The 23,460-nt window shown below is 41.3% G+C and overlaps 1 protein-coding gene across 5 annotated transcripts in view; it reads right to left on the bottom strand.

The window, feature by feature from the left end:
• The window catches only part of EPB41L3 (erythrocyte membrane protein band 4.1 like 3), a 141,114-nt gene that overhangs the window by 36,619 nt on the left and 81,035 nt on the right, over positions 1 to 23,460 (bottom strand). For all 5 annotated transcript variants that reach the window (XM_060118985.1, XM_060118981.1, XM_060118983.1 and 2 more), the window contains exons 4-9: positions 15,933 to 16,037; positions 14,373 to 14,415; positions 8,660 to 8,735; positions 6,426 to 6,644; positions 5,983 to 6,070; positions 375 to 527 (exon numbers count right to left, since the gene is read on the bottom strand). In XM_060118985.1, the coding sequence (XP_059974968.1) occupies positions 375 to 527; positions 5,983 to 6,070; positions 6,426 to 6,644; positions 8,660 to 8,735; positions 14,373 to 14,415; positions 15,933 to 16,037 (684 nt within the window). The remainder of the gene's footprint in view (positions 1 to 374; positions 528 to 5,982; positions 6,071 to 6,425; positions 6,645 to 8,659; positions 8,736 to 14,372; positions 14,416 to 15,932; positions 16,038 to 23,460) is intronic.

Here is a 23,460-nt window from a genome sequence, read left to right as displayed (position 1 = left end):
ATCAACAGGACCGATGGGAAGAAATCTATTCTTTATTCACAAAGAGGTTTAGCAACTAAGAGTTTCTTTTATACCGCAGCTTGAAAAATACAAAACATTATTCATGAATCTTGATTTTCCACTGAAATATATAAAAAGAAAAGCCTTTCAATTAATGTATGCAGTGGGTAAAAACTAGAACAACACAATAAAAAAGAAGAGAATATCTTATTTATTACTATGTATTGGACAAACCTACAATAAGTTCTCTTAGGCATTTAGCTATAACTCATTATGTCCTGCCATGTTCAGAACGTGTGAGCAGGGAATTTAAATTTTTGTTTGCTCTTTGGTAACTTTCTTCCCAACGTACATGCAAATTGGGGTCTACTTACCTCTCCCGGCCGGATCTTAATGTAAAAGTTGCTCCGTTTGTATGAAATCTTTAGAACCTTTGGCCAGGCAAACCTGTTGATGCGTAGTCGGTCACGATAGATCAACAAACCACTTGCACACACTCCTAACATGATTTCAACTCCTTCAGAATCCTGGAAAATGGCAGCAAGAAACGATGGATGAGCATCTCACCTATTTCCATTTATGGTGGGTACACTACTTAAGCCTCCAAGTCAGAACCTATAATTAACTACCTGCAGCTCTAATCTAAATATGAAAAGTACTGTAGCACTTAAAAACTATTACCACTAAATAATAGCCTTTTGATGAAGATATTTATCACTATGGAGATTTGTTAGTGTAAACTCTGTTCTCCCAGGTATCTTGGACTTACACAGCATGTCAACACCGCACACAGAGAAGGTCACCCAGGTGAAGGTGTGTTAGTAACAGTAACGATCAGAGCCTCAGTTCTTATTACTGAGTGCCAGGCACGGCTCTGACCACTTCACATACATTGTTCATCTTCACTAGGATAATTCTGAGATAGCTGCTATTATTATTCCCACTTTACAGGCAAGAAAACTGAGGCACAGAAAGGTTAAGTGTCCATCCCAGTTGAATATGGGCAGCCTGCTTCCAGGGGCAGGACTTTTAACTAATACGTACACTAACACAGAGACCCCCATCCTTTCCGATGAGTGTTTTGGGGTTTGCTCCTTTAAAAAGTCTTGATTCTCTGGGGGCTTCCCTGGTGGCACAGTGACTGGGAGTCTGCCTGCCGATGCAGGGGACATGGGTTCGTGCCCCGGTCCGGGAGGATCCCACATGCCGCGGAGCGGCTGGGCCCATGAGCCATGAACGCTAAGACTGCACGTCTGGAGCCTGTGCTCCGCGACGGGAGAGGCCACAACAGTGAGAGGCCCTTGTACCGCAAAAAAAAAGTCTTGTTTCTCTCTCTCCGCGACGGGAGAGGCCACAACAGCGAGAGGCCCATGTACCGCAAAAAAAAAAAAAAAAAAAAAAAAAGTCTTCTCTTTTTTTTTAAACTTAATTTTATTGATTGATTGATTGATTGATTGATTGGTTGTGTTGGGCCTTCGTTGCTGCCTGTGGGCTTTCTCTAGTTGCAGCGAGTGGGGACTACTCTTCGATGTGGTGTGCGGGCTTCTCATTGTGGTGGCTTCTCTTGTTGCGGAGCACGGGCTCTATGTGCACGGGCTTCAGTACTTGTGGCTGGCGGGCTCTAGAGTGCAGGCTCAGTAGTTGTGGTGCACGGGCTTAGTTGCTCTGCGACCTGTGGGATCTTCCCAGACCAGGGCTCGAACCCGTGTCCCCTGCATTGGCAGGCGGATTCTTCACCACTGCGCCGCCAGGGAAGCCCTTGATTCTCCTTTTGTATGCCATTACTGTCAGGGTAAAATTCAAATATAAAATAGTCTTTTTAAAGTAAGAGCGTACTCCCCAACAGGACCCCAACACACACTCACCGCCCAGTGGTGCTCACTTAACCACTTGGCTCACATACATAAATACAGATGCATTTAATATATGCTTATAGATTTCTTTTAAAACAAAAGTGGGATCGTGCTATATCTGCAACTTTGTTTTGCTGCTTGCACAGTCCATCTTTCGGTCACCTCCTAGAGATGTGCAATGAGGGGTCCCCGAGGTCATCAGAGATGTTATATAAAGCTCAGGAGACACCCCACGAGCAGTCTACGCCCCCTCAATGTTGTGTCCCGGTGAAATCAGGGTAAAGTGAACATCTGTGGTGGCCTGGAGTGGGGTAAGAACAAAGCACAGAAGGCAGTGCTGGGTGTGATGTGCGGTCCCCCACCCCCCGGTGTCTCACTGGCTGTTGGAAGCAGGGTGTCGTGGAGGTGAAGCTGAGGTCTGAGACACAATCATCGGCGGGGCTGCCCCGCTTTGAGTCACTGCAGCCCCAGCAAACGCGGGGAGGGAGACATGAAAGAATCCAAACGGGGGCTTCTGACTCATCTGTACGGGGGTGGGAGGGACTGACTTCCTAAATCTCACCAGTGCAAAGCACAAGATGAACATTTCCAGAATCAGAAATAAATATTTTGGTCCCTCTCTGGGAACTGTGAGGTTACACATACAATTTAACTGATTTAAAATGAAATGTTTTTCCTTGGAAACGTATCACTCCACTAGACACGAAAATCACTCTATAGAAGTGGAAGGACTTGACGGCAGGATATTACAACATAATCAGATTTGAGGGGAATTCAAAGGCTCTACCACCATTTATCAAGGGCTTTAACCTGAAAGAGCAATTTACAGAGCTATGACCTGATGCTGGAAGTAGGGCGGTGGTGGTGGTGGGGGGCACGATGGACCCTGAGATCTAGCCGATCTGCTCCCAGGACCACACAGGCGACCCCCCAGGTCCTGAGCAGAAATGTCTGCATGATGAGCAGGGCTGCTGGAATAACGGCTCCTTGAGTCACCTTCTTTGTGATGAAGAACATAAGTGTAGGAAGCACCCTGGGCATTTACAACCTCTTCCATTATTATCTACTTTAAATCGCTCCTTAGTATCTTTGAATCACAAGAAAGTGGAATCCGTTTGTGGGGAAGATCGGAGGCTCCTGCGATGCATCCTCCCTTGCCGTCTCCCACACACACTTCTCCGGGTCCCCACAGCATTAATATCGCCAGCACAGCCCGAGCCAGCGGTGCTGCCACTAACCCCATTCCTCTGCCTTCTCCAGACCCAGGCTGGTGGAGAGCAGCCTCTGTTTATCCTGCTGACCTGGCCACGTGGTCAGCACAGCGCCTACCTAACACGTGTTAAGCCACTACTTGTTTGCCGGAAGAAAAGGCAAACGAAGAAAGAAAATGGCAGGAATAAGTGGAGCTTAAAATTGATGAACGTTTCCATTTCATTCGTGGCACAGCAACCAAAAAAAGCATACTTTTGATATCAGGGTTACTGCCGCAGCCCATAGCATTGACGTAGTAGCTTGATAAATCTTCTGTATCAAAAGCTATAACCGTGGTCTTTCTTGGGGACGTGTTTCCCTATCAATAAACATATTTAATGCTCCCTTTAGCAGGGAGCATTGAAGGAAGCCCTGGACAGCCTCAGCCTGTCCTAATTAAAATAAACGAAGGTACTATTTTCTTAACTTAAAATCACTGTTCCATCTTTCTCATCCTTTATTATCTCCTGGTCCACGGGATACCCGATATGGATTTATAACTACATTTCAGAACCTTATATGAAATAAATGACTCTGACAGAGCCTATTCAGAGTGACATTAAATGACAAACAAGCAGACAGTCTTCCTAAGAAAAAAACCAAAGCACTTAGAACAGGTTTTCCAAACCAAGGGACCTTCACCTAATATGGATATTTATTCTTCATACAGAGCTGTGGAATCCAAGATCACAGTTCAGAATTTCTAACTAGGTCCTAGAGCTCAGGGCCTTTCAATACTATCAATGGAAGAGAAGCATCTCACTTATTACCGGAAATTAGCTCTAATTTAATTCAGTAAACTTCCTTCTTGAAATGATGGAGGGCGTCTGCATGAGAAAATGAAGTCCATAACCAAATCATTTGTTATACTTAGTATTCGCATGAAATCCTATCACAGGCTGCATTGGCACTTCCTTAATTCTCTCTCTTTTTTAATTGGCATAATTTCAAATCACATTATTGAATGACAAAGCAGCCATGTATTTTAATTCAGTCTCTATAGCCATGTTAAGTGATTTCATTTTTCCTGATAGGAACACAGATACATGCTGAGTTGCCCTTCTCCTAAATGGAGGCCCTCACCTTATATCTATTTATTTATTTTCCCCTGGGCAGTAAGTGAGTCGTCGTGTGTAATGTGACTCAAAAATAGCTTTCAAGTCACTCAAATTTCCAGGCTACCTTCATTTTTGTCGTTTCCTCATCTTTTAGCCACGTAGGGAAGAACTCTAAGAGAAACACAATCTTAGTGCGTGTCCTTATTTTCTTTTTAAATCCTCATCCTACCTTATATCTGGCATAAACTATAAAATGCTATGTTATCCGAGCACAAAGTAAGTGAAAACATGTAATAATTAACTGGCAAGTAAACAGAGCTACACCTGTTGTTGTAATTACACACAAATGTCAACGAGCTTGGCTCTCCCGTACCAGCACCCCTGGTGTGAGCCCTAGCCAATTCTGAGAGATTTTGCTCTTGTTGAGGCCTTCAGGCCTCAGAAGTGCTCACCCTGAGTGATGTACAAAATGATCCACAGACACGACCAATTCGACCTGCGTTCATTTGATCCTCACCATCTTCTTGTCCAAACTCACTTTCAATCTGTCAGGTCCCCAAATGCAGCATCAACAGAACGTAGAGATCATAGATTTTCCTCCTAGGGGTCCCCAGGGTTGTTGAGATGTTTGCCTAAACAAAGCTGGCTGAAACCCTCTTCATTTCTTGGCCCCAAACTTGACTGTGTAAGACACTCGCTCGGCTGGCAGCCTGTTAAGTGCATGTTCTTGTGAGCCCCGGACTGTGTGATCATGGCCACCCTGTCCGCCCGAAGTAAAGCCACATCCTCACCCAGGAGCGACATCATCGTGTCAGCCCATATCAGAAGAAGCTGTCCCCGAACTCCAAGTACTGATCTTTTCAGTGCTGCTGAAGTACCAGAATCTATCCCTAGGAGCCTAACACATTTCCTATGTTTTGCCGATAGAAGTTTTTGGGAAACCTTGCCTCTGCTCCCACAGCACTTCTATTCACAGCTGTTCAGATAATAGACTAACAGTCCATACGCTCACTCTCTCACTATTGAAAAATACAGAGATTCTGGAAAAAGTGTGACATGGAGTAAAAGCTGCTGATACATCCTCCCAACCTCAATCCAGTCCAATCCTGACTTCTCACTTCACAAGACTCTGGAACCAAGATACAGCCTCAACAATTCATCCATCGACTAGGCGATCTTTTCTTTTCTTTTTTTTGTACAGGCAGAGAGGATTTATTTATAGAAGAATTATTTATTACAGAGAATGTCCTGAAAATAAACTGACCAAACACTACAATTAATGTGCTGTATTTAAGGATGGAGAACCATTTTATTACACACAGTGACTGAGAAAGTTCAAAACAAAACAAACCCAAAACTATAGTGCTTCTCCAGTTCTCCCTGCCCTCTTATCTTATCTCTTCCCTCTTTTTCTTTCTTTAAAGGACAACTTAGGCAAAAAAATAAATAAAATAAAAAGGTGACAGCGATGAAGTGGAGAGCAGGGCTATTCTGGGACTCAGAGCTTTTATCAGCTCAGAAGATGGATCAAAGCTATTCCCAGGAAAAGTGAACCACTGTGTTAGGCTAGGCAATCTTAGCCTGGCTGGTTAATTTTAACTGAACTTCAAAATAATCATCATATTTCAAAGCACTGATTATTTGTCACAGTATCTAAACTTTACAGAGAGTTTCTAAAATTTAACATGAATTTTCTGAGTGCCTGGTGGGCGTCACAACGGGGCATACACAGTACTTGGCATATAACGTTTGTGACAGCTGGGTCCTGGACACTGTTAAATAAAATTAGATAGAAGGCCTGGAGTTTAAAAAATGCATACCTTGGCATGATGTAAATCCACCCCATACATGGAGAGCTTTTTGGCATTTTCCAAGAAATACATCTCTGCTTCTGCGGGTGTCATGCCTCTGATAAGAAAAAATGAGAGGTATTACAATGCTGTTTATTTATTTTTTTTTAACCTGGTGGAGCCATAATATTTTCCACTTAGCTCCCTTGCAAGTTCCCACAGAGGCACCAAAAGATTTGTACTCTGGGGGAGGCGGGGGGAGAATAGCAGGAAAATGGCTTTTAGCAGAAACATCACAAGGACATCCCGAGTAGGAGAGTAACTACCCAGAACTGTACCAGGTCCAGAACCTCACTCTGCTGGGCCCCACCCTTAAGGCACTGACTTCAGTCCCGGGGGAAGCAGGTGGTGCAGGGGATGCCCACCCACCGAGCACAGCTTAAACGGACGCTCTCGGGCCTCCTGCCGCTAACCTGTGGCTCTTGTGCAGCTCGATGACTTTGTCTTCTAGATCTTTTGTGTGGTTTGGCGCGAAGCGGAACTCGCTGATGTAGTCACTGCCACACTCATCTGGGTCGTAGTCTCCCAGTTCTGACTGGACGGTGTACGAGCCCAACGTGGCAAGGGTGACAGAGGAGCAGGGCAGCCTGCCAGACACGATGTCATCGCGCAGCTGTAAGCAGAGGTAGTACCTTCCAGGAGCCAGAGGACGGGCAGAAAGCCAGCGTTAGGAGACTGGAAAGGAGACGGCCCAGTACAAAGTGGGCGGCAAGCAAGCACTCCCTGCAGAATAATCCACTAGGACACATTGTCTAGCATCTGTATCTGGATCTGGATCTAAATACTAGGGGAAGAAACTTAGCTACAAAATACAATATTTAAGGGCATCTAGAGGCAAGTTCATAATAATACAGGGATTCATTGATGAGGCACAGAGTAAAAGAAATCTACAGACTATCTCTCTAACATTAAGATAACGTTGAAAGTCAAACAAAATCTCTGGTGGGGGAAATTATAATAAAAAAATGGTGCTCTTAAATATAATGATTAGGCCCCAACTACCTAAAGGAAGTCTCATTTTGCTATCTAGATGAAAGGTCCTGCCACACGACCAAGACAAATTGCAGTTAACTCAACGGCTGTGCCATCGTGAACACTACTTGCAACTTCCTGCGTTCCTGATGAGGGGACCTTTCTCCTGGGTCAAGGTCTCATTTTTTTCTTTAGATAACTTCCTAGAATTCAACCGTTACGAAGACTAACTTTGAAGAATTATTACCTTAAAATCTCATCACTAGAAGTAAACAATTCTAAATTGGGGGACTATGAAACATCTTCCATATAATTTTGCCAATATCATATGCAAATATCTCCCTTAATAGCTGACTTTTACCTTCCCTGTTATTCTGCTTCTAAGACTGACAGATATACTAACAGTAGAAGACTCCAAGGTAAGTGGGAACATTGATGAATTTTATTAACAGTCTTCATGGCCCAGCATACGAGTATAAGAATAAAATATACCTTGTACCTTTCACATAAGAAACGAACCGTTAATCTGTTGAAGCTGAGGACTATGATAAAGTGTTAAGGTCCCCTCTAAATACGGTTTTAAGCTGATTATATAAGTAAATGCCATGTAATCCAGATATAAAAATTTCTACACATTTCACAGGCCTTACACACATGACACAAATGGAAAGGAATCATGCACTAGACTCCAACTCAAGGTATATATACGCTCTCTAACCATAAATTAGCTACAATTAAATAGTTCCTCGACTACTAAAAAGTATCTTTATATAAGAAATTACAAATTGTTTTTTGACTTAATGAAAATATAAAAGAAATCTTCTGGAATTAGTTTTTCCCCTTCTCCTAACATGTCTGCTGAAATGATTTTTCATCATAGCAAGTGACTAAAGCTTTCTGAGTAATTTCTCTTTCCTGAAAAGTCTGCCAAGAAGGGTTGTAAGGCCACACTGCACAGTATCACTCTGACTGGCTATAAACTTACTACGAAACACAGTGAGAAAACCAAGGATTCCAAAGCAGAAAGCATTAGAAGAGGCCTAGAGGGACACACAGCAAACCCAGAATGGCTTCAAAAAGAGATTCTTCCTTATACTCAAAGCTCAGTCACCAAGCCAGACTGTTAGATTCCTTTCTTGATGCCTTTTCTCTAAAACGAATGAAACATCTTCCCTGTATACAGAAGGTGTGGAAGGTACACTCTTAGGTGTGCACGTGTTTATGTGCATTTGTGTGTGTGTGTGCGCACGCCTGTGTGATTTTTTAAAACAGCCACCACATATCAGACTGGTTATATAAAAAGGCATAAGCATCCGAAGACACACTTTTGCTCTAAGTTTTGAAGCAGGAGCACTAGGAATTGTCATATCATTTAAGGCTGAATCCCATCGAATTTGACAGTGGTGGGTAGATGACAGCATCTCAGTTCTGCGTGTTTTCCCACCAGGGTCAGGCAGAGGGAAGTAACAGCTTAGCACCAAAGAGTCAACTGGGAACAGATATGATTTGGCAAATCTTCTCATCGGATGTTTGCTCTCATTCAGTTGCCTTTTGTTTGCTATGTCAGTGTGGATGACTGTAAGGTTACCAGATGTAAGCCTGCCCTCCTCCCGAGAATTTAAGAGGAGCACAACTCCCAACATGCCTGCCTTTTCCACTGACAACTTGCAAATACCTGGTGATATCTTCAGAGAGCTGGGAAGGGTCTGGTGGGTAAAATTTCACATTAAATGAAAAGTGCCAAGCACCACCTGCGGAGAGGAGAAAAAATCAGAATAAAGTCTCAGACAATCCCTTTGTACTTATTATACTAAGCGGTAGCTAGAACTGCCCTAACTCCAGGCACTAACACCCAGGCAGCTTTTAATCATCAATGGAAAATAGGGAAGTCTCCTTTCAGTGAAATTCACAGGTAATTCGAACTTCCTCCAGTTTCTAATCTTCTGCCCCATCCAATCCTTTACTGGGGTTTCTAACTAGCAAGGAAATTGACTAAACTTCCTCCCTTTCTCAGAGACAAAGGCCCTGGGAAGAGGGGAAAAAAGTAAACGAGACAGATAAGCCTCAATCAGACGAGTCTAGGGCTGACCGGATCTATTCTCCGAAGTTCTGGAGAGCTCACATACCAACATTACAGCCAGAATCCCATTTCCTTTGTCCTTTCTGCTTTGTTATTACAGGTCAGATCCCATAACAATACATGTCAAGGGACTGTCCAGGGTATCTTTATTTTATGGGAAAGGTTTGCTGTCATATTAAGAGATGAGCTGCTCTGTGGGCCATTCGGAAAGTTCTTTTCTCACTTGGGGAAATTTCTGATGGAAGAGACACTGCGGGTATGTACTGTGCATGACCAAACCCAGCCCTCCTCCTCAGCCCCTGATCAGGACAGTCCTCACTGCACGCGGCCGCCCCTCCTCCTGTGGCATCTCCTATGGCCTCTCCAGCGGGGAAGAGGGTCACCCAGACGTCAGCTCACAGGCACCTGCTCCCCAGACTGTCCATATGTAAACACGAGACATTACAAGCCTTCCTGAGTGCTCCGTTTTATCCATGCATTCTCTAGTTGTGTATACCTAACCATGTTTATCACTGTAAATGAGAATAAAACCCACCTGTTCTTCTTTTCGACATTTACTCTCTCTGTGATCACCCCTGTCACTTATTTTCACCTTGGTCTCTCCGCCTGGCCTTTTAATAAATGTGGTACATTACTGAAGCCTGGGTGCTCCTTCGCCGGGAACTGTTTCCATTTCTTGCCTCCACCCAGTAAGCACACTCCAAGGGCCCAGGCCCTGCTCGTTCTGAACAGTGGCTTGGAGGACCCTCCTGGTCTCCCAGCTTCGGTGCTGGAGGCCTTTCCTCAGAGCCGTGGTCTTCCTTTTGCTCTGTGATTCATGACCTCGTGGTCCAGCCCTCATGCTTCAAATGCCCTCCTAAGACTTCCAAACACCCCCTTCTCCCATTCAGTGACTCCTGGAAGCTCCATTCTCTCCCGGAGTCCTTCCCAAACATTCACAAGAAAGGGACAACATCCTAAGTACCTCCCGGCTCCTTCCTTTGAACTGTTCTCTTGCTTGAGTAGCAAATACTTAGCTGCAGAGGTCACCTGTATTTCTGTCACCCATGGCATAGTCCATTCACTAATTCTGGACACCACTATTCATATTACACTTAGAGGTCCACCTGGCAGGGACACCATTTGAGTTGCCTTATAAAGGACTTGGTATAGGGACCGGGTATTACTGGGTGTTTCGTGTCACATTTCTAAACCGCTAAGAAAATATTCCCAAAACATGGGCTGTAAGAATTACAAGCCATAAAATATCTGGCAATCAAACCTATTTCTAGCGATTATTTTTCCCACTGTTCTCAAAAACGTCCTCTTGTTATTCTAAAATTAACAAGTCTGATTTGGTTTTACCTTCCTATTGATTCCTATTCACCTCCTGCTAAAATGGAATGCTTGCCAGCGGTGAGGTTCATAATGAAAGCTGGTTTCCCCGCAAGCAACTGGAATGAAAGCTAATGGATTCATTATGGGAAATGATTTATTGTTCTTTTATAATTTTTATCCACTTCAAAGTGATCCAATGAATCGTTTAACAATGTAATTAAACTCATAATAAAATCAGGGTAAACACTCGAAGTTGGAAACTAAGAGGGAATAAAAATAGAAGAAAGATATTTCAATGCAAAAATCCTCATTACAGGAAAGTGACTTTCAAATGATCGTGGGGCTAAGAAGCATCGGAGGGGCTTGTTAAAAATGCCAATCCCTAGGCCCTACTCAGAGGTTTTTATTCCGGAGATGTGCATTATGGCCCAGGAACTTGTGATTTTAATAAACACCCTAATGGTTCTAATACACCTGACAGTACTTTGAAAATCACTAATCCCAAGGAATCTACTTTCCTAAGGTTACAACCCAATCAAATATGAGGTTTTGCAGGAAATTATTTTGAAACGGTGGGAAAGTTTAAGGAAAACACAATCTACACCAAAATCAAGGAAAAAAAAAATCCAGTGAAATGAGGTGTAACATTTGAAATTAATGAGAGAGGCAGATTAAAGCTGAAATACATATCCTCATAAAGAATCTGGTAGAAACAAATCACTGGGAGGCTATAGTTATGCCATAAATAGGTTTGTGAGCCTGTGTCTGATCAGATGACGGCTCTGGTTAGAAACGGAAATGCAAGAGCTTGAATGCAATAAAATGATATTCTATAATGCTGATACAGAATTTTAAATTCCAAATTTATGATAATCAGAAAACTGTGAAACTGAAGAGAATTCATTCTTATGAAAAAATTCTAATTTTAGTCTTCTATGCCTGCCAAATCTTAAAATTTCTAAAAATACTACGTTTATAGCATAAATCACTATATATCATATATTCTATATCATGAAGTTACTATATCATAAATATACTATATATCAGAATATATTTAGAAATTTTAGATCTGCTAGGCTAAAAGATGATTGGAATAAGAATTTTTTTCATAAGAACAAACTCTTCAGGCTCAGGATTTTCTATTTCTCATAAATTCATAACTTAAAATCTTTTTTTTTTTTTTTTTTTTTTTCGCTGTACGCGGGCCTCTCACTGCTGTGGCCTCCCCCGTCGCGGAGCACAGGCTCCGGACACACAGGCTCCGCGGCCATGGCTCGCGGGCCCAGCCGCTCCGCGGCACGTGGGATCCTCCGGGATCGGGGCACGAACCCGTGTCCCCTGCATCGGCAGGCGGACTCTCAACCACTGCGCCACCATGGAAGCCCCATAACTTAAAATCTTTATCAGCGGGGCTTCCCTGGTGGCGCAGTGGTTGAGAGTCCGCCTGCCGATGCAGGGGACGCGGGTTCGTGCCCCGGTCCGGGAAGATCCCACATGCCGCGGAGCGGCTGGGCCCGAGCCACGGCCGCTGAGCCTGCGTGTCCGGAGCCTGTGCTCCGCAACCGGAGAGGCCACAGCAGTGAGAGGCCCGCGTACCGCAAAAAAAAAAAAAAAAAAAAAAAAAAAAAAATCTTTATCAGCTTTATCGACATTTGCCATTCTCTTGAAGATCTCATTCTAGAGACCTACAGCATAAAAATAATGGAAATATCCTTTTATTGTTGATATTTATGTTCAGAAAGAGGAGGTGATTGTACAATAATTACATTAGCTCTGATAATACTTTTCTGCCTTGATAGAATGTACCTTTTGTGGAAAGAAGGCATTTTGTGCATGGGAAACAATAAGGAATATAGATAAAAACACCAAATTCCATTCCTAAAAAATTCCAATTTTTTCTTGCCTCCTCCTTTATCTGCATGATTGTCACTTGGTTCTCCTTATGTTGCTGTCACAAACACTGCCTAATCTACATGAGGAAAATATCCTTTAAATCTCATGTTCTGATTGTCCCCTAAACTTCATCTCTTACAAAGGAAGGTCGGAGACAGGATAAATGGGAAATGAAGGAAAAAAAGAATTCCATTAACAGCAGAAAAGAAAATTAACTGTTGTTACAGCCTTTCTTGTAACAGTATAATGACTTATCCTTGAACATTTAATATATTTTCAAAGTGATCTGTAATTATAAAATCAACCAAGTACGAAACAGTGTTTCATTAATTAGGTGAATATAGAGGACGTAAAGCACATGAAATGTTAAGATATTCAGCACATCTGCTTTTAATAACTCCATAAAAAGATCCTGAGAACATATTCATCATCTTAAAGTTTTTACTAGGACTCTGAAGTTTTCACCTTCTTATCACAACTGTAGCTGTCCCTGGTTTTAATCCCAATTTAGTTCTATCAAACTACTTCACTACCAAGTTTCTGATTAGAGACCACACCAAATTCCTCTCAAAAGTATGGTAAAGATGTTTTCGTTGTACAAAGAATCATCAGACTCTCTCATATCTAGAAGCATAGTGAATTTTTTGCTTCTTTTGAGGTGTTATCTAGTATTAAGTCATTTCAAACTGCTCGCTACTAATTACTTTTTATTAGCATGTAGGGTATTTTGAGACCTCAGAACATTCAAAGGCACTGGAAAGATTTGCTTTCTCTTTTAATAGTAACTTTGATGGGAATGCTGTTCCTATTAATAAATTGGTCTTAAATTTAATCTTCAAATAGAATCGGTTGTTCTGGAAAATTAAACTAGATTTTATTGATAAAAAATGAATTGCTTGAAAAAAAATTAACTAGTTAGTTGAAATTATAAAGTATATCCATGTTTTACCATTTATCCATAGTAAAAAGCAACACCTACAGAAAAGACTTAAAAATAAAAATGAAAAAATTCCTCTTTCTTAACCCCCTACCCTGCAGTGCCACTTCTGGAGGTATAGGTATTTCCACATACCCATATATGCATAACTCATTTTAAACAAATATGAATTATTTCTCTAAGGTCTCACTAATGAGAGCTAAAACGTATTTATTCTACCTCATTCTATTTAACGGCTACCTAGTATTTCAAGGTATGGCTATTTCATGATCAATTTAATCATTTCTTTATAAATGGATATTTAAGTTGCTTTGAGTCTTCTATTGCCAATGGTATGATAATGAACTTTCCTACATGTACAACACATATGTACACACTCCTCTCTTAAGCAGACACTGGATACATTTCTACAAGTAAAATCAGGGGTCAAAGAATAAGCACATTTTAAATTTTAATAAATACTGACACAAAGTGCCTTCTTAAAGGGTTATATTTCTACCAATTATGTACAAAATTGCCAGTGTAGGGCATTATTAAACTTTTAAAATCTTTGCTAATCTGAATAGGTGAAAAATGTCTCATTTTAATTTGCATTTAATTATTACTAAGACTTAGCACCTTTTCTAATACTTATTTGCTACCTGTATTTAAATTTTCTGAGTGGCTCATGTAGTTGTTTTGTGCGCTAGGAAATGTCCATTTCTTAAATTGCCTTTAGGGCTAAGAAAAGAAGATGTCATCAGACAGTAAACTTCAGTCTGACTTGTTACTCCATTTCTAAGCTATTAAATGACTATTACTTTTAGCTTGATTGCTTGCCTTGCATACTTCGGTGGCAGTTAGGCTTAATACAACATTAATAATTAAGTCTGAAACTTTTAGATGATTGTCAATGGGGGAATCACTTGATTAAATCATATCTCACATCTCTGAACAGGTAAGGGAATAGGTCAAGTGTCATGTCATTTTATTCCCAGGTCGCAATAATTAATAATGGGTATCTGAGCTAGACCAACCTGCCAAAGATAAAATTTGAGATCTTAATCTGTCTTTCAAAATACCGTATTCACACCAGCCATGTGGGTATGAGCTACCATTTCAGATAACCCCACTCTTCGAAAATCTTCCTATTTCTATACATAATAATCCAAAAGAACTTACTTCGAATCTGTTTTTTAATTTCCTTGGAAGGGTCCAACCAATTCTGAAAAAGAAGTGAGAGTCTGAATATGAATCAGAGAAGAATGGAGATGACCTAGTGTTGACTGGGTAGAGATGAACTAAACGTATTGGAGAAGGAGTGGCTGCCGGAAGGTTCCCCCAGCTGGGTCCTTCCCCTACATCTGGTGCCCCTTCGCTAGTCCTGCGAGGGCCCAGGCTCTGGTCTAATGAGGAGATGTGTGTGCACACAATTCAGGCTTGACAAAGTTCTTTTCTTTTACAACAAGTGCCTTCAGGGATTCAAGCCAGCACAGAAAACAGAGGAGAAAAAATGGTGGATTCTATGTTCAAACAAGTTACAAGCATGAGATAAAGATACAGTCATCCTTTGGTAACCACAGGGGATTGGCTCCAGGACCCCAGGTAACACCAAAATCTGAGGATGCTTATATAAAATGGCACAGTATTTGTATATAACCTATGCAATGCCCCCATATACTTGAAATCATTTCTAGATTATTTATAAAACCTAATTCAATGGACATGCTATGTAAATACTTGCTGGTGCACTGGCAAATTCGAATTTTGCTTTTTGGAACTTTCTGGAATTAAAAAAAATATTTTTGATCTGCTGTTGGTTGAATCTGCAGATGCAGAACCCAAGAACACAGAGAGCTGACTCTGCATGTAACTTGACCACTGATGTCCTAGCCGTTCAGTCCCACGCAGTGACTTCTGTGATTATAGATTTTAAGGCACCTTCTTAGAATGCTTTCCTAACAAACGAACACCTGTTTGACACTTACGATTTTCCTCATCAGAACACTCAGGTGTTTAATAATGAAGTTAGACATCATCCACGGAATTCAGTAAAGATAAAGGTCTGATTCACTAACGAACGACAACTGAACAAGTGACGTTTAATGAGCACAATTGCTGTGGCTCAGTTTCCAGCGTTAAGTAAACAATTTCTTCCTCCTTATCTTTCAGGCAGTTGGGGGGATAAGTGAGATAAAGGCCTGAAGAGACTCCAGCAGGTCTAAGAGTCTACAGAGGTTTTACATGTAACATTAAACGTGGACTGAATACATTAACTGCTTGCCCTGTACATGAGGTCTGTACATGATTCATCTTATATTGTGATTCAGCAAGAATATGAAAGTGTAATAAGATGAATTAATAAGATGGCATCCAGTGAACATGTTTTCTGTATAATTATCAATGTATGTGATTCTCATTGGCTCAAGTCCATGGAAATATATCATCCCCCCAAAGCACCATATAAAATGCTTTTCTAGAACCATAAAGAACTCAAGCATGAAAAGCAGAAACACCGACTGACTGTTTCCAAAAGACTCAATATTAAAGGAAGCTGTCAATAATTTCCTTCATGAAGAAATAAGGTGATTAACAGCATTTAGGGCCTTGGATAATAAATGTGAGGGTGTGGGAGTATGAGGGGAGGTGGAGAAAACGATTTACCAATTCAGCTTCAGTTCACTTTCTTGCAGTGAAGCGCAGCTGAAGCCGTAATACTTTGTATTGCTTTCAACGACTCACCTTCTGGTTTTCAGCATCTTGATATGTAAGCCCAAAATAGTCTTTTTCTAGCAAATTCAGATGTTCACATACTTTATCAAACAGCACTTGGCCTCTGGAGCGTTTCTATGGAGAACAAAACAGAAAAACAAGTCAACACACACCAAAAAAGTTCTCTCAATTGTCACGAACAAAAATGGGTAAAATTTAAAATACTGCTTGTTGTAACTGTTCAGTAAATAACAAGCAGGTTTGATCACTTTACCATCTCTCTTTTGTGTGTGTGTGTGTGGTACGCGGGCCTCTCACTATTGTGGCCTCTCCCGTTGCAGAGCACAGGCTCCGGATGTGCAGGCTCAGCGGCCATGGCTCACGGGCCCAGCCGCTGCGCGGCATGTGGAATCTTCCCGGACCAGGGCACGAACCCGTGTCCCCTGCATCGGCAGGCGGACTCTCAACCACTGCGCCACCAGGGAAGCCCTACCATCTCCTTTTTAACTAGAAAAAAGGCTCAATAAAGTGGACCTAATCCTACAAGAGGCTACTCCTACAGAACAAACAAATAAATAAAAAAATAACTCCTGTCAGTGCGTAAGTACAGGCGACCTGCGGATGATTTCGAAAAGGAAGTAGTTGGGGAAATGAAGTGGTGCTCGGAAGCCTCAAATATATTGTGAAACACAAAAATCCTGACGGTGAGAGCATTAAAGGGCCAACCACAGCTGTGTTTCAGAATACCCACGCTCACTCCCCCAGGTAATCAGGTTCTGAGCCTGAGAAGAATTAACCCCATTCCTTGTCTTATGCAGAAGTCCCCTTCAAACTTTCTATCCCAGTCCTTACTTAGAAATTCTAGCTATGGATCACTTTCTAAAGCCCATTAAACTTTATTAGTTTTTGTTTACAGCCACAAATTTCAATTTTGTATCACAGAGTTCAACTTTCTCTTAATTTGTTTTTTTTAGAGAAAATCCTTTCTATTAAACATAACAAACATGTTCATTAAGTTTAAAGATTTAAATGATCATTTATAAATGTGAGATGTAGATATATGTGCTGTATTTTTGGCCATAAAGCAGTCAATTGGAGAAAGAAAAAAAGGCAGTCATTTGGGGAAAAAAATCCATCAGCTTAATTTATGGTGATATACAGTATCATATTCTCATCAAAGGTCTTTTAAACTTGGCCTTGGAGTCTGAGATGGATTAACTGGAAGCAATTAAGCTAAACTACATTTTGTTTGTGCAGTACCAACATTTCACATCTCATACCCTAAGCGTATTTGTCTTTAAGATTTAATGTAGTAAGAGAAAAATAAGAAAATTGATAAACAATGGGCATACCAAAGAGTTAAGTATCCAGAAGATGTGTAAGTGGTATGTATTACTGTGCAACTGCAAATATATTGGAAATTACTTAGCCCCCTCAAGCATGACTATTTAGGAGAAAAGATAAATGTAGGATAGAAAAGTGAAGCCTGAATTGTAACCAGCTGAATAATCAATGTTGTATTTGAAAAAAGTTTAATAATGTATGAAAATAAATTACATGTTAGCTAAACTGTGTAACATTGTTCAATGGATATAAATAAATGATATGACAATGAAATGCTGCTTGCTGGTTTAAATCCTTTATTTGGAAATAACAGCATATTGCTTCTGAATAATGCTTAACAAATTATAAAGTTTGCACCGAAAAAAAAACTGGTTCTTCTGATGCTTCCATTGGTATGGTGTCCAGTTTAGAGATAAGAACACAGAGGTTCAGAGGAGTTACATGGGAGAGGCAGTCTTAGAGCTGTCTATGACGGTGGCTTTAACAGGTAAACCTGGCTTTGAGTCTTCCTTAAGTCCCTTGCAGCTGTGCTGACCTCGAAGCTTTCCCTCTGTAAAACGGGTATGATACCATCTACTTACTTCTTTGTAATGGTTGACATTAAAATGAAACAAAGTATTCCAACTTGGTCCAGTGATAACACATGTCAAGCGTCCCACAAACGTCAGCTATTGATATTATCAGCCTACGTGATTGATAACTGGCAGAATATGTAACATAGAACTCACTAGGCATTTTTGTGGTAGGAGCACATATACAGCTCCTTGTGGTACCAATAAGCAACCTTAGTATTAATATGCCCTGCTCTTTCTTCAGATATCAATTATCTGCTTACTGTCTAACTGCTTTAACTAGAACACAACACAACACACACACACACACACACACACACACAAAATATACACCAGTGTCTGGTCAAGTACTTTCTCAATGAGTAAAAACAAAACAAAACAAATACAATAAACCTTCCTCTACAAAGCCTTCTACATCCTCTGGGCCAGCAGACCACAGCCAGGCCCTCAATGGAGGGATTATTCTGGCCACGCGGCAGGTGGCCTTGGGCATTGTTTTATTAGCTGTCTTCTGGCTGCCGTCTTCTTCCTTCTGTCTAACAGGTGGAATGATTAGCTCAAGCACAGACCACTGTACTAACTGGTTCTTAATTTTCTGGCTTCGCACCATTTGATTGCTATTAATGAACCACAGCTCTCTCTTGAACACACCAGATTTTTTCTTACTATTTTAAACATATTTGAACACTATAAACAGTCCTTAAGACAATAACATAGTGGTCCATTCTTCACTCTGAAGGGTTTTTGAGTTTGTTTCTGTTTGTTTGTTTTGGCCCTAAGAACTAAGATGGATTGTCTAGAATCTGCTATAGATGGTTATATGTAAACAATGAAATTCCTATCTGCCAAACATCACCACAGCCGCCAGCCAGCTGGATGACTCTGGAAAGGTCTCTCACGTTATGTGGGCCTTCACCTTCTCATCATTGAGTGAGGATATATGCCTCCATGGAGCCAGGTGATCACGGGCTTGAGGCTGTAACTGGGCACCTGTGCTCATGGCCAACATCACTAATGATCACAGCTCGCTCCCCCGTGCAGCCCAAATGCGGCTTCACAGCCCTTCCACACACGTGATGAGAAAGACCCTGGCAATGGATGGAGTTGGCACAGGACACAAAATGGGACTATTTTGCAGCCCCGGACAGGATCCCCTCTGCAATTACTCCCAACTCCCCCAAATTCTTGATTCTTCTTACTCAGATAATTTTTTTCTAGTGTGTTATTTAACTTTTTAAGTCAATTATTTCTACATGTTGACACTGTGTGCATCTTTAGGTAGTAACATCTAAAATATGACTAAAGCTCAACCGTCACTGGACCTTTTAGAGAATTTATGTTAAATATTCGGTTCCCAAAGATAGGATGTTCATTAAGTGATCAAATCTAGGCACCTTACTTTCATTGGATATGTTTATAACAGCTATAATGAGTCAAGAATTCAGTAGAAGCTAGTGGGAAGCAGTCGCATAGCACAGGGAGATCAGCTCGGTGCTTTGTGACCACTTAGAGGGGTGGGATAGGGAGGGTGGGAGGGAGGGAGATGCAAAGAGGGAAGAGATATGGGAACATATGTATATGTATAACTGATTCACTTTGTCATAAAGCAGAAACTAACACACCATTGTAAAGCAATTATACTCCAATAAAGATGTTAAAAAAAAAGAATTCAGTAGCTTAAAAAACATTTTTTGGACAGAGGTATTCTAAAATCAATGGGTAATTTACTTAACTGGGGACGATGAACAGCTTTTAGTCTCATTTGCTGTTTCCTGTGAGTTGTTAAGTCATGTCTCTGACTCAGATGCATTCGCAGTCTACATAACCATTGACTTTGAACACCTGGATATTAAGGAAAGTGGATTTTGCTTTCCTGGAGTAACAAACCAATAGTGGACTGCCCTCTCTCTACCCTCTTTTTCCACTTAAAATTGGGTTTCTGTTTCTAATAGAGAAGATAAGATACGTCCATCATCACCACTCAAACACAGCAGATGAAATAAGCTTTCCTGCAGCATTAATGAAACTTCCTGCAAGTCCAAGATAATTCATGATTTTTACAATGTTTGTAAAACACTGGTTCTCAAGGTCTTATCAACCAGCATCACCTGAAAGTTGACATTAAATTTTTTATTTGAACTTTTATTTGTCTAAAAACTTAAAAAAATTAATTTCAGAATGTTTTAGGATGGGAGAATTTCAAACATTTCCCAAAGTAGAGAGAACAGCATCATGAAAGCCTGCATACTCATCACCCAGTTTTAACAAATGCCTCTGAAGACCACAACTTTGGTTCATCTGTAGTTCTGCTCCACTCATCCTCCCCCTGGATATTCTGAAGCATCTCAGCAAATAATTTTGTCTCTATTTATCTTAGTATGTAACTCTGCTCTTTTAAGAAATGTAATCTCAATAACTTCATCACATCTAAACAAAAGTAGCAATCAGTTCATAATATCACCAAATATCTAGTCAGTACTTTAATTTCCCCAATTATTTCAAAGATTTTTTTTTTTCTTTTTCATTTTCTTTGATTAGCCCATACACTGCAATCGGCTGACATATCTCTCTGGTCTCTCTTAATCTGCAAGTTCTCCATTTATGTTGGTTTTCCCCTTGAAATTAACTTGTCTAGGAGACCAGGTCATTTGTCTGTAGAGTTTGCTCAGTCTAGACTTGCTGTGTGCATCTCCATGGTGTAATTTAACATGTTCTTTTGTCTTCTGTATTTCCTGTAAACTGATAGTGAAATCTAGAAGCTTGACCAGATTCTTGTTCGACTGGTTTCCATAAATGATGCTGTGCAATTTCACCAGGAGGCATAAAGTTAACTCTTGCCTTTTTGTGATATTAGCAGTCACTAATGATCGCGGCCCTAGACGCATTAATTTGAGGTGGCAAGATGGGGATATTCAAATCCGAACCTTGGTCCCCCATTTATTAGTTGGAGTATGTTTATGAAGAGACATTTCTCTTTGTCAGAATTATTTATCCAGTGACATAGTCTGATGATGGAAGCCAGGATCAATGCTCACATCTTTTCCTTTATCTAATTTCAAGATAATGAGTTGGCTTTCTAGCACCATCCAGAAGTCACCAATTAGGATTTTTGTTTTATATTATCACTATGAACTCATGGGCTAAATCAGGCTTGACATGTTTCAGTCCATCACAGGTGTTACCCATATTGATGCTCTAAATGTCCCCAAGTGTTCTGCCTTACTTTTTTTTTTTTTTTTTTTTTTGCGGTAAACGGGCCTCTCACTGCTGTGGCTCCTTCCGTTGCGGAGCACAGGCTCCAGACGCGCAGGCTCAGCGGCCACGACTCACGGGCCCAGCTGTTCCACGGCATGTGGGATCTTCCCGGACCGGGGCACGAACCCGTGTCCCCTGCATCGGCAGGCGGACTCTCAACCACTGCGCCACTAGGGAAGCCCAACTGCCTTACATTTTGCCTGTCAACTCTCATCCTTCACAATGCTTCTCCAGTGCCACTTCTTTACAGCATTTCCTGTCCTCCCAGCCAAATGTGATTTCTCTCACCTTTGGACATTAGAGCACTTTATGGTACCAAGAGGGCACTTTCCATATTCTGCCTTATATCACAGCTGTCTCTCTCTGCACTCGCCTTATATCCTGAGTGCACAGAGAGACATGTGCCTCCTATATTTATTTTTTATGGAGCCTCATTTTGGTCAAATACCATTAAGAGAATAAAAAGGTAACGTGATGAAACTTAAAATTTTTCTCACTAGCATATCATAACCAGTGTTGCCAAAGCAATATTTTAAACTAGTGGTTTTTCAACCGTGGATCCTGGGAGCATTTAAAATATGCCAATACCCAGGAACCCACCTCAGGTCAAATAAATCAGAATTTCTGAAGGTGGGCACAAGGCCTTTGTATGTTTTCAAGATCTCATTTGCAGGCATGGTTGAAAGGTACACTTAAGTTTACAACTTAAAAATTCTTAAATGGAGAACTCTACAGCAATTTTTCTTTTTTTTTTTTTTTTTTGAGGAAATGTGTAACTTCTTCAGATTTAGATCCACACCAGTTTCTTTCAAGCCTTCTTGTACCAACACTGATAGCTGCATTATCATAAACTTTATTTACACACACACACAGTCTTAAAATCTTAAGACACCCTTTCCAACAAATTTTCTTAAGAAACGTTAAGTTCTCAAGAAATGAAGAATGAGCTACATGCTGAAATAAAATGATACAAATGAGCAATGATAAACCACCAAACTGTAAAACCAACCAATAAACCAGCCAAACAATGAACCTGCATTTAAAGCTATGAACGAAATACACAAAATAGAAATGTTTTCGAGTTTGAATTTTTTTTTTTAGCTCTCCCTTGGTAGAGCTAAAACATACAGACTTTAACTCAAGAACCTGATACCTTACTAAAATATGACCCAGGTAGGTTAACAAATGTCTTGATTTCCTCTTTTGTGAATGAGCAAAAGCATTCACATCTTCCCTGGCAGGTTAGGGAGGTGATGGAGAGTAACAAACACTGGGCACTGAACCCAGGGGAGGATGGAGGGAGGAGCTGCTCTTGATTGACAGCTGACCAGGAGACGGCACAACACCTGTGGACGCATCCTCCGAAATGAGCGCTGCCTTGATGCTCAAGACCCTGGAAATCCTGTCTTGATCTGTGCTCAAGTCATGAGCGCACAAGCAAATTGTACTAAACCTCAGCGCAAGACTTCAACAGAATCTAGTCTTTCCTTTCAGTCTCACAAAGCTATGAATCAGCCTGGGGAAAGGCTAAACACTGAAATTAGAGAAATCTGTAAAGTCAAGTATAATCTTCTTGCCTTAGAAGACGGGCTGCAGTTCTTATTGATCTGAAGCTGCACAATCACAAAGACACTGAGGCAGAGCACATGGTTCTGCCTGAGAACTGGAGCTAATCAACGGTCCCTACTTCTTGGGCGGGGGGAGGGATGTGGAGGTGCGGGGGAACCAAAGCCATCAGCACCCGGGCGTGTGGATATATCCTTGAAGCTCCGCGGGATCTATGTGCGCATTTCTTTAAACCGTCACTGAAAAAAAAGCCTCTGTTACATTGGCTTAGGCTTATACCACGTGCGTTAATACAAGGAAACATATAATATTGAGACCGTTCAGGGAAACTGACACCTCCGTACCCTTATTTCAGCTGCTTTGAAATTTGAGGGAGCGCCAGCCTGTAAGCACTTTATTCTTTCCATTGTGTATCTTCTTCAACTGGGCTGCTGATTTTCTTCTGAAATTATACATTTCCGAGTATTGTTGTACTTTGTGAACTTGTATTTCTGCTCCCTGAGGACAGGAAACTGTGCAACAGGAGCACAGGCTCCAGACGCGCAGGCTCAGTGGCCATGGCTCACGGGCCCAGGCGCTCCGCGGCAATGTGCGATCTTCCCGGACCGGGGCACGAACCCGTATCCCCTGCATCAGCAGGCAGATTCTCAACCACTGCGCCACCAGGGAAGCCGTGTGCAACCTTTTTAATGCCCCCGACAGAGTGTCCTAAACACAGAAGACATTCAACATATGCACCCAATAAGCGCTCCGGGCATGAATCTGAAGGAGGAATTTCTCCTCACATTATCTTCGATTAATCTCGATGAAAAATGCCATCA

Source organism: Mesoplodon densirostris, chromosome 15 (genome assembly GCF_025265405.1).
Source record: "Mesoplodon densirostris isolate mMesDen1 chromosome 15, mMesDen1 primary haplotype, whole genome shotgun sequence".
NCBI lineage: Eukaryota > Metazoa > Chordata > Mammalia > Artiodactyla > Ziphiidae > Mesoplodon > Mesoplodon densirostris.
The sequence above is the reverse complement of the archived record's forward strand: the minus strand, read 5'-3'. Positions and strand labels throughout refer to the sequence as shown.